Consider the following 12,171-nt stretch of genomic DNA (forward strand, 5'->3'; position numbering starts at 1 on the left):
ACTCCGTTCTCAGCCTTGCTCTCAACCACGCTGAATTCCCTCAGAGACAGCAAAAGCACCAGATTTCTCAGTCAGCCGGAAACACATTATCAAAATGTAAATTTCAGGCTCCAATCACACACAGATTAGTAGTAGAAATATATTTAAAAGAAAAAAGGAATTTGTTTCATGAGCTTTCTGCTGGACGTCTCAATTAGGTGCATTAACCATTGGCACTATCATGCTTTATTCCACTAGAATTAGGAAGATTAATAGTAAGGTGATAGAGGAACAGAATGATCTTAAACTATTTTAAATAGTTATAATTAATTACATTGGAGAGATTAGAGCGTGGGTGGAATTTGAAAATTTTGTTGGAAAATCATTGAATTCTTTTAAAAGGAAGTAAATAGTTTGTTGAAGTTAAAGGAACTTGCCAGTTCCTCAAGGATTTTGTGTGTGTTGCTTAGGAGCTGTAAGTTACTGTGGAGATATTTGTAGACTTATGCACCAGATGGCCTGTTTCTGTACTGCAACGTCTATGACTGCTTTTAAGCTGAAAGAGACAGCAGAAGGGAAAAAAACACATTATTTTGCTGTGATAATTTTATGTCATGAATGTATGTTTTGTATATACTGTAAAGAAATTGTATGAGATCAGTTAAATTTGTTAATTTATTTTAAATATATTTAATTTTATGTTGCAGTCTCGACTATTGAAAAATGAAATGCCATGTTTTCTCTGGACAAATGGAGTTGATGGGTATAACCTGCAAAAAGATCAGATTTTCAACCATTTTTCAGGGGCTGGTTCCTTCACTACAAAGGTAGGTTATATCTCAGCAGACTGAATCTTTCCTCACAAGGTCTACTCTCTATACCTGGCACCTGATGTTCTATGTCTGGCAGAAATTCCATTACACTGCAGACTCTTTCATCACAAATGCAAGATCTCAGTTAAACTGCTAATTCTTCACCAAAATTGTCAATTATAATAAAGGCTTGAAAGATAACGCTCCCTGTTATTTTACCTTTCACACCTTGGATCTCTCCTCGACTGTACATAGCCTGTTGCATTATTAATAAAGCTAAGATCTGCTAAAGTGTCACATGCATGGAACAACATTTATGATACAAACAATTGACTATGGCTCAATCAATAAATGGATGAATTTTGCTTGCATCATACACCAGGGTGCTCTCTTCAGTTACCCAGTGAGGTAACTGTATGCTTTGGTCAGGAGCAGATGTCGTCAGATGGTGCTTAACCATTACACTCTCCAGTTGGCAGGTCATTGGAGGCCAAGCCACTGCAAATCTGCTCCTCTCACCTGCTTCATATCCAGCAAGAAGCTCTTTCTGCTCCCCAACCCATCCTGCAAGCTGCTTGGTTCTTGCTGTTTTTCAACAAGGCCCAGCGCAGACAGCAACCTCCATGTTGACCTTGTCGTTGAACCTTCTACAACCAATCTCCAAATGGGAATAGTCACATCTGCCAATCCTTTGTCCGTGCATTCCTGGACTAAGGACTGGTTCTTAAGGGCATTCCTCTCATAAGCCTCCTCACCTCCTTCCTCCCATGGTACTGTGAGCTCCACCAGGATGATTTTCTTGTCTTTGCTGGATCAAGGCACAGCGTCTGGTTGAAGTGTAGTTTGCACCACCTCCTCACATCAGCCCTCATGATCTGGATTTAGACCTCTTTGATATCACTTGCATGGCCCTCTCCTTGATGAAAATGACTGCCTGTTTGCCTCTTTTTACACCTCTCCCACTCCAGTGCATCAGCAAGGGACAGCAGAAGCTTGTTGTGGCACCACCTATACTGTCCTTGTGTTAAAGCTGTTTTGCATCCTGACAGTATGTGTGTCAGTGAACCCCGCTGACCACAAAGCTTGCAGTTAGGGTCCTCCATCAGTCCCCAAGTATGCAGCCATGATGGTATAGGGAGACTATCATACACGGACTGCAGGAAGAAAGAAATACAAAGTGCTCAGTCTCCAAAGCCCTGCCTGTGTGACGTTGTGCTTGGGAGATCCCATTTCATCCAAGCATCCTGTGACCTCAAATCCACTGCCTTCGAAAACTGCTTTCTGTCCTCACAGTTCCGTACCTCTACTTCGACCATGTCACATCTATCCCTTGCGCTTGCACTCCCCCATCATTGGAAGTGTGCAGAGTCAAGGCCTTGCTGTCCCAGGCATGGGTTACCAATGATATCTCTCAATTGCAGGGAGCTCACTGACTGGTCTATAGCCAAGTTGATGGCCCACTTTTGTCCTGATCTAGTTGTGACTCCTATTAGCTTGTCATCCAAGCCCCTCAATGTTAACATGACTCTACACTTTGTCACAGGTCCTCCACAGGTGCTTGTTTACTTTCCTGTCAATGCCTTCTACAGAGGTCATGGGGAGCTCATACACCATGAAAAGCCAGAGTAGCCTTGGTAAAAGACCATGTTGGTACAACCATGTCTTAATTTTACAAGGGAGTCTGGTTTTGTCGATTTTGTTCAGCTACTCTTCAGTCTGCTTTACAGTGTCAGTGATGTTGGCTCTATCTGTCATTGCTGCATCAAACCACTTTCCAAGATTGTTAACTGGGTTGTCCTCTATGGATGGAATGGCTTCCCCCTGTACTTGAAGACTGAATATGTTAGTAACCTTGTCCTTCTTGATCACCATGCATCTGGACTTCTTAGCCTTGAAGATCATCCTAGCCCAGGTAGCTACATTGTCCAGGGTTTCTAATACCCAACTTGCCCATACATGGATTACAGTGGTTACAGTGATGTCATCTATGAATCCTTGTATTGCAAGTTGTTGGATGCCAGACTACAGTACTGGGCCTTGAGTTACGTCTGCTGCTGCTGATATGAGGAGGTTCATACCTATGACAAACAAGATGACGGAGATGGTACATCCAGTTGGAATCCTTTTCTGGAGGTCTTGCCAACTGGTTGTAAAGTGAGCTGAAGTTAAGTGTAGCTTGAATCGACTTAGGTAGCTGGTGATCATGTCTCGTGTTACTGGTGGGATATGGTAGTGGTCCAGAGCAACCAAGATGAGTATGTGTGGAATTTATTCATAGGCGTTGGCTACGTCTAACTAGATGAATGTTAGATCGGCTTTTTTCTACCTGGCCTTGCAGATCAATTAGCTGATTATTGAGGTGTGGTCAAGGCACCCAGAAAAACCCAGGGTGCCACCTTTCTGGATGAATGTGTTGATGTAGTGGTTTTCCATTAGGTAAGAGGTCAGCCTTCTCACAAGTACTGAGAAGAATATCTTGCACTCCATGCTAAGGAGGGAGGTTGTCCGAAACTGGATGATTGTAGAGGAATCTTCTTTCTTGGGAGCAAAGCACCTTTCAGCCATTTTCCAATTGGTCCACTTCTTCATTATCTTCCACAACCTCTGGAGGAGTTTTAGACATTTCTTATATACCTTGTAGGGTATACCACTTGGTCCTGAGGTGGCAGCTGACTTTGCTCTCTTGATGATATCCTGGACCTCCTGCCATGTGGGCTCTGCAATGTTCAACTCAGTTGCTGAGTTTCATCCAAAACTATTTCATCCAAATAGATGAAAGAGAAGTCCAGGTCGTGTCCCACCACATCCATTAACCGCTGAAACGTCTGTGCAGCATTCTTTAGGTCGAACGGCATGTGGAGGAACTCGAAAAGGCCAAACGGGGTGATGAGTGCCGTTTTGGGGACGTTGTCTGGATGCATCGGGATTTGATGGTATCCCCGGACGAGGTCTACCTTGGAGAAGATCCGTGTGCCATGCAGGTTTGCTGCAAAGCCCTGAATGTGTGGCACAGGGTAGCAGTCCAGTGTTGTAGCCTCATTCAGCCTGTGGTAGTTGCCACATGGTCTCCAGCCCCCTGTTGCTTCAGGCACCATGTGCAGGGGGGAGGCCCATGGGCTGTCGGACTGCCGTATGATCCCCAATTCCTCCATCCTCTTCAACTCCTCCTTTGCCAGTCGGAGCTTGTCCAGGGGAAGCCTTCGAGCACGGGCGTGGAGGGGTGGTCCTTGTGTCGGGATGTGGTGCTGTACGCCATGTCTGGGCATGGCTTCTGTGAACTGCAGCGCCAGAACCAATGGGAAATCTGCCAGGACTCTGGTGAGGTCGTTGTCGGACAGCGTGATGGAGTCCAGATGTGGGGCCGGCAACTGGGCTTCACCCAGGGAGAACGTTTGAAAGGTCTCAGCGTGGACCGGTCTCTTCCTTGGCAGCTCACAAAAAATATGCTCCCAGGAGTGGTTGGGCTACGGCGGCCAGTGTGAAGTCCCACGTGAGCCGGCTGGAGCTGAACTGTAGCTGCACCGTACGGGTGCTGTAGGTCCTTACTGTGCTGCCGTTCGTGGCCCTCGGTGGGAGCCGGTTCTCTGTTGTGGGTGTCGTAACTTGTCGGAGGTAAGATGCTAATCTCGGCTCCGGTGTCAACCAAAAAGCGGCGTCCCAACTGCATGTCCCAGACATACAGGAGGCTATCCCGATGGCCAGCTGCCGTAGCCATCAGCAGCGGCTGGCCCTGGTGTTTCAGCATTCAGAAGGGCGGGCTACAGTGGCGGGCTTCTGCGCCCCACTGCTGGTGGTAGAAGCACCATTGTTCATTGGTCTCCTCACCCCTGCTTCTGGGGTTAGTGGGCTCTGCGGCTGGGCCTGGTCTGGTCTGCTGCTGGGAGCGTTGCCTGGCGATCTGTGCGACAGAAGCCCCACTCTCCTTCTTGGCTTTCTGCAGCACGTCCGCCTGGGCCGCCACCTTCCGGGGGTCACTGAAATCTGCGTCGGACAGCAGCAGGCGTATGTCCTTGAGCAGCTGCTCCAGGAACACCTGCTCAAACATGAGGAAGGGCGTGTGTCCCTCAGCCAGGGACAGCATCTTGTTCATCAAAGCCGATGGTGGCCTGTCCCCCAAACCATCCAGGTGCAGTAAGCGGGCAGCTCACTCGTGCCGTGAGAGTCCAAAAGTCCTTATGAGCAGGGCTTTGAATTCTGTGAATTTGCCGTCCTCTGGGGGCAACTGTATGAACTCCTCAACCTGGGCAGCTGTCTCCTGGTCAAGGGAGCTCACCATGTAGTAGTAACGTGTGGCATCCGAGGTTATCTGCTAAATGTGGAATTGGGCTTCTGCTTGTTGGAACCATAGGTGAGGTTGCAGCGTCCAGAAGCTTGGCAGTTTTAATGAAACTACATGAACAGATGAGGCGTTGTTCATCTTCGGTCCAAATATCATTTGGGCCGTCGGGGTCACCAATTGTAGCGGTGTGCTACATGCAGTGCTGAAATAACGACAGGTAGTCGGTGAGCTGCAGTTGCAAAAGAGGTTTGTTCAAACTTTGTGGCCTCACTTTAAAGCCTTCCTGTTCCTTCGCTCCCCGGTTCTCCGCGCTTCACAGTCCCGTCCCACGCACGGGCTTTTCCCCTTGCTGGTGAAGCAGGCTAGGTGCCCTCTTTGGAACTGGCCAGCATGCGCCACTTTGTGAGCCGGTTCGAGTGCGCTGGGAAGTGGGTCACCACAGCCCCTCAATTTTGAGGCTGTGCCCTCTAGTTCAGGATACCCCCAGCAGAAGAAACATCCTCTTCACATCCACCTTATCTAGTTCTTTCAGCATTCAGTAGGCATCTCCCCCACATTCTTCTAAATTCCAGTGAATACAGGCCCATAGCTGCCAAACGTTCCTCATATGTTAACCTGTTCATTTCAGGAAACATCCTCAATCTCCTCTGGACTCTCTCCAATGACAGTACATCCTTTCTGAGATATGGGGCCCAAAACTGTTGACAATACTCTTAAGTCCGGCCTGACTAGTGTCTTATAAATCTTCAGCTTTATCTCCTTACTTTTTATATTCTACTCCACTTGAAATAAATGCCAACATTGCATTTGCCTTCTTTACCACAGACTCAACCTGTGAATTCACCTTCTGGGAGTCCTGCACCAGGACTCCTATGTCCCCTTGCATGTCTGATGTTTCCCCTCTTAGATAATAGTCCACTCTATTGTTCCTTTTACCAAAATGCATTATCGTATATTTCCCAACACTGTATTCCATCTGCCACATTTTTGCCTATTCTTCCAAAATTTGTCTAAGTCCTTCTGCAATCGCATTGCCTCCTCAGCACTACTTATCCCTCCACCTATCCTTGTATCATCCACAGACTTTGCCACAAAGCTATTGATTCCGCTATCTAAACCATTGACAAACAATGTGAAAAGTTGCGATCTCAATACTAACCCCTGAGGAACACCACTAAACGTTGGCAGCCTACCACAAAAGGTTCCCTTTAGTCCTAGGCATCTTCAGCTTTTCAGTTCCATTAATTTCTCCAGTACTAATTTTTTTAAGCAATGCTAATTTATTTACATCAACATTCAGTCTAGACTATCCATTTCTTTTGAGAGTTTTTAAATATCTTCTTCTATGAAGACAAACACAAAAATTATTTAATTTCTTTATCACTTCTATTTCCTCCAATATCATTTGTCAATTTGGCTAATTGTTTCCTTTTTATATTTTTGTAACAACCTTTATTTTTGTATTTTTATGTTTCTTTGTAGCCTATATATGAATTCTACTCTCCCTTTGCTCAACAATGTCATTCTCCCAATGTTAGCAATTGTTAGTCTATTGTCATAGATTTACTGTAGTCTCACTATCTTCCAAAACCAATTCACATTTCATAGTTTCCTTTATTTACATTTGAGACACTAGTGTGAAATTGAACTAAATCAGTTCAATGTTTATATTAAATCCACTATCATACTGTGGCTACTGTAATCTAAAGGACTCCTCACAAGGAGATCCTCAGATAATCCTTTGTGCTATTCTAGATCTAAAACAGCCTTTGCCCTCATAGCAACACATACACAATTTTGGAAGAACTCAGCAGGCCAGGCAGCATCAATGGAAAAAAGTACAGTGGCCGCATTGCTTGGATTACCATCTGCAGATTTTCTCTCGTTTGTGATTCGTTTGCCCTCATACGTCCATCAACATATTAATCTTAAACACCATATCTAATATATTGCATAAATTCACCACATTATTATTCCCCTTTGGTTTGCATACTCTACATGCAGATTAAAGCCCATTACTATTGCATTACCTGTCTTGCATGCACTTCCAAATTCCTTACTCACACCATGCCATTGTACAGGAGGCAGCTTACAACCTCCACCACTATATCCTGTTGTTTTTGTTAACTCCACTCAAACTAATTTTACATGATTTTCTGAGCTAAGTCTACAGTAACCCGCAGACCAATGGCCTGACATGTGGTTTCATTGCTCCTTAAAGGCTGCACTGAAGGCCTCCCTGACGGACAAATGTTGGCATGATCATCTCCCATGGGACCAGCTGGGCTTAGAATAGTTTCATAAAGGACCTGCCGTCCTCTGCAGCTGAGTTGGTGTATGGACAATTGCTACGGGTGCCGGGTATTGTATTTGATATTGAGGGATAGTGCAGAACACACCAAGATACCAGCATGCAGGATATTCAACTAAACTTTATTGATAACTGTGCTTGTACAGGATGTGAACTCATCCCATGTGGGAGTGGTTAACTGAGGAGCATAGGAATAACCTGCTAACTACCACAACATCTCTTTTTGAAAAAAGAAGAAAAACTAGGTGATATACTTCTTGTCTATAGAACTGCATTGAAATTATAGTTACTGAAATTGAATGATTCAGTTCACTTTATCCATAGCACATAACTTGGACTCCCTACACAAACATAAAAAAGAATTGCCAATATTAAAACTGTCTTTCTCTTTGTATTCCTCCTTTTTTCATCAGTACCTTTCTTTTTAAAGAGGTCTCATTTTGTGAAATGTTTTTAACATTAGAACTCTATATAAAAAACACTGAATCTAATGGAGGTCAGGGTAGACTACCTGTCTACTCCAGCAAGGTGAAAGGATTATTTTGTCTCTTTACTCACTTGCCCTGGAGAGTTTCTCTGTGGTGAGACAAATAAATGACCCAATCTGGTATAGGTTCCTGGAAGTGTTGGAGTGGATGGAGGTTCTTGAACAGGTGTGTCCACCTCAAGTAAATGGTCCTTGTCATAAGGATCAAGCTACTTTTCTCAACCTTTCGTGGACTTTGGAGGTGCGTGAGTACACGCTTGCTCCACCTGATTTTACCTTGTGATGTTCTGATCACAAATGATCGTGCGGCATGCTGCCAGACTATTGCTCCTTTAGTGAAATGGTCTGAAACTCAAACAGCTTCACCACTCCTGAGTGATGTCAAAGGTTTTTGTTCTGTGTCTGAGATCGTGTGTGCTCTGTTTTCTCACGCTGTGTGTCTCAGAGTTTCTCACTTTGTCTAAGTGAGGTTGGAGACAGGAAGGAAGAACAGGCAGGCTTGTTCTCAGTCTCTGGCCCATTGACAGCTCTGATGGACTGTAGCCATCAGCAAGAGATGTGCAGTGATAACCTGGCAGTGCTTTGTAGGGGTCTTTTGCCTACAGTTTGCACTGCTCTTTCTGTTTCTCCATTTGCCTGTGGGGTCTGTGGACTGCTCGTTTGGTGTTTGATCTCATATTCTAGACAGCTCTCTATGTTTAGCAATCCACAGGGAGATGTTTGTCTCTCTTCAGCTCGAAAATCTCTGTGCCTGCAATTTGCTATGAAAAATCTGGGAGCTCTGTGGGATAGAGAGGTCAGCATGATTTTTGAGGAGTTTTCTGCATGCTTCACACTGATTTACATTATCTCCCAGCTGCGTGCTCGAACCAGGCCACCACACAGATTGCCTAGCTATTAGGTGACATTTTTCGATGCCTTGATGTCCTTGGTGGATTTGACTGATGATTTTGGTGTGTACAGAAGCAGGAATGACAAGTCCGGATCCCTTTAACAGCAAACCATCCAGAATGGTGAGTATGTCTCTTTCAAGCCAGTAAAGTCTGAGTTGGTGAGCTCCCTTTGAAACAGCTGGCCATCCATGCTCACAGTATTGCATAACCTTGCTGCAGATTTGATCTTTTTTCAACTCAGCATGAATTTCGTCCAGTTTACTCTATGATGCAGGAAAGCTTTCACATACCTTAGCTAAGTAGATGTTGATGTCTTCCATGAAGGTGGAGTCAGCTCTGCCCACTCACTTTTGCATGGCATCCTCGACAGAGTATCTGGCATTGTGAAATATTTTCCAGGGACATGTTCAATGTTATCACAGTATTGCATAAGCCTCATTTTGAATCTTTGCAGACATGGAGGTAAGTCATCCAAGTGTTTTGAGCTGAGGAGGCTGACAAGTGGCTTGTGGTCTGTTTCAGGTAGTAATTTACTGCCTATCTAGTAGCAGCTGTGGTGTTCACAAGCCCACAGAAGAGCCAGCATCTCCCTTTCAATTTGTATGGATTGTGTTCAGTAGGAGTCAGTGTTCTTGATGCATTCATCACCAGTTTCCATTCCCCACTGCAGTGTTGTATAATCATTTACTCAAGGCCAAAGGTAGAGACATCTGCTGAGACTTGGTTGATTTGTTCAGATCAATGAATGCCAATGTTGGCAAGAGAGATAAGCTCTACTTTAGGTGACAATGACTTCTCAAGTGGTGCATCCCAGGTCCTTGCTTGCATCATACACCGGGGTGCTCTCTTCAGTTTCCTGATGAGGTAACCATAGTCTTTGTCCACCACGCAGATTGAGAAATAAGGACACATAGTGGCTGTCCTTTGTCTGCCAAATCCGGAATGTCTTTCCCAGTTGGTTTAACATGCCAAGGAAACTGCAGATCTTGGATACATTTGTGGGTTGTTCCATGTTCTGAACTCGTGTCAGTTTATCTGAATCTATTTGCACTCCCTCTGAGGACAGTTGGTGGCCAAAGAACTTCACTTCCAATTTTGCAATTCTTTTTGTTCAGGGTGATTCCAGTCTATTTCAGTTTCTCCAAGGGAGCTTCCGCTCTTTTGCCATGTTCCTCACTTGAGCCTCCAAAGATGAGTATGTTATCCATATGGTAAACTATTCCTTCCTGTCCCTCCAAAGTTTGGTTCATTCTATCTGAAAGAGTTCAGGGTCTGATCAGATGTTAAAAAGGTGTCCTTTGAAGATGTAGTGTTCATATGGTGTGATAAAGGTTGTGAGCTTCTGTGACGCAGGAGCCATAACCATTAGTTTGTATCTAGTTTTATGAAGAACTTTGCTCCACCCAGCATATCAAATGAGGACAGAATAACTTCTGCCTCGCTGCATTATTCCATTTTGTTTGATTGACACAAATCCTCACTGTGCCATCTGGCTTGAGCAGGAACAATGCCTGTACACCATCAGTAGGTCCATTCACTATAATCATGATGTCAAGTACTGCCATTTTCTCATATTCAGCTTTGACTTTGATCATCATGGGACTGGTGTATGCCTCGCTGTGGTCAAAGAGCACGGTGTTATTCTTGGCCTCAGTTGGATAAAGTACTCTTCTTTCAGTACCACCATGCCTGTGAACAACTCCAGGTACTTCTGCCACTGAATATTGTTTAGTGAATTTAACCTGGCAATGAAGTTCAGCTACTCAGTGGCATGTCATCCCAGTGGTGGTGAGAAGAGATTCTGAACAACATTGACATACTCTCTTATCTGCTTCTCATTTTTACAGATAGAAGTAGTAAGCATTCCTTTCACCCTGAGCCTATGTTTCCCTGGCACCATGGGCACTTTCTTTGTTGGGTTTAGCTTAATGCCTGTTTTCTTTGCCAGCTTTGTGAACAGACTTTCAGGGACGGCTGTGACATCTGCCCCGGTGTCCATTTTGAACGTCACTGCCTCATTTTGCAACTGAACCATAGTGCACCAGCCTTGTCTGTTTGAATCTAAAGCCCCAAGGAAAGCTCTTTCTTAATCTGAATCATAGTCTTCTTTGACTCCCTGAAGAACTGCTTTTGAGTGTCACTGGCTTTTACAATGGTAAATTCTGTTGCATTGGTAGCATTTCACTTCTTTTGCTGGCCAAAGCTCTTTGACATGGAATGGACTTGTCACATCTCCTGTAGTTGGATATTTTACCTGCTGTTTGTTTAGCTTGTCTGTTTTGTTTGAGCTGAGCTCTACTGTTGTTTCTTTCTGTAGTCTTTCTGATTGTATGTTGTTTCCTCATATTTCACATTTCGTTTTCTTGTGAAATATTCTTTGAATTTGTCCCGCACTGTTTTGTATTCCTTTTCCTGAGCCTCTGTCAGTCCTAATCCACCCATGATGTCATCTGCTTTGTCCCCCAAGCAGTATTTCAGTGTGCCTACTTGATGCTATTCTGAAGCCTGAGTGAGATTGCTTGCAACCTAAAATTTCTCAAAGCATCTGAGCCATCTCTCAAAGTTCCCTTATTTAGAGAAATCGGGAAGCTTTATTAGGTAAGTAATGCAGGTACTGCAGGCATTTGCTCCATTTTCCTGATTGTTTATTTATTAATTATTTGGACCACAAAAGTCTTCTTTTGTCTCCCTGAGAGTTTGACTGACTTCTCTGACTTCTCAGCTGTGTCTCTGTCGCTGTGCATTTCCCCAGGCTAGTTGCCCACAGATTATTACACGATATACCATTTCAGATGCATTCTTAAAGTGTTGCCTAGCCAGTTCTCAGCTAGGCAGTGTATACAATTAGCAACTAGGTTGATAAGAATCTGTATATTTTTCATATACAGATTCTTACTGTAAATTCATTCTTATTGGGCATCTTATTTGGTCTGTAGCACCAACTCATTGATGCTCAACCATTTCTGACACCATATTGTGTTTGATATTGAGGGATAGTGCAGATCCTGTAAGATATTCAACTGAATTTTATTGGTAAATCTTCTTGTACAATATGTAAACTTCTTCCATGTGGGAGTGGCTAACCAATTGGCATAGGAATACCACTATTGACTAACACTACATGGGTGATTTTATTCCTGATGCCATGACTGCCTGGTTAGTGCCTCAGCAGCTTTCCCCCTGCCTCAGTAGACTTAATCCTTCTATACCTATTCCTACCTCCTATCATGGCATACTGTTCTAGCTGACCTCTGCTCTACCTCATTCATTCCTGTCCACCATGGTGCACATCAGCACCCCTTTTAGCCCCCTTACGATGGCTCATTTCATGCTTTGGAGCAGGGCTATGAGACTTTTATTGTAAATAGGAACAGTAAACCTGAATGTATTTCTGAGATCATATTAAACCA

At 44.2% G+C, this 12,171-nt stretch overlaps 1 protein-coding gene across 6 annotated transcripts in view; it reads left to right on the forward strand.

Moving 5' to 3' along the window:
- ttll3 (tubulin tyrosine ligase-like family, member 3) overlaps window positions 1-12,171 on the forward strand; it is a 106,722-nt gene that overhangs the window by 44,001 nt on the left and 50,550 nt on the right. For 5 of the 6 annotated variants that reach the window (XR_009506875.1, XM_059944699.1, XM_059944701.1 and 2 more), the window contains one exon: window positions 687-806. Coding sequence is in view for 4 of the 6 variants with exons in the window: in XM_059944699.1 (XP_059800682.1) it covers window positions 687-806 (120 nt within the window). In the remaining 2 variants the exon portion in view is untranslated. Of the gene's footprint in view, window positions 1-686; window positions 807-12,171 lie in introns of those variants that run through there. The other variant, XM_059944704.1, reaches the window with a different exon arrangement.

This window comes from Hypanus sabinus, chromosome 19 (assembly GCF_030144855.1).
Source record: "Hypanus sabinus isolate sHypSab1 chromosome 19, sHypSab1.hap1, whole genome shotgun sequence".
In the NCBI taxonomy this organism is placed as follows: Eukaryota; Metazoa; Chordata; class Chondrichthyes; order Myliobatiformes; family Dasyatidae; genus Hypanus; species Hypanus sabinus.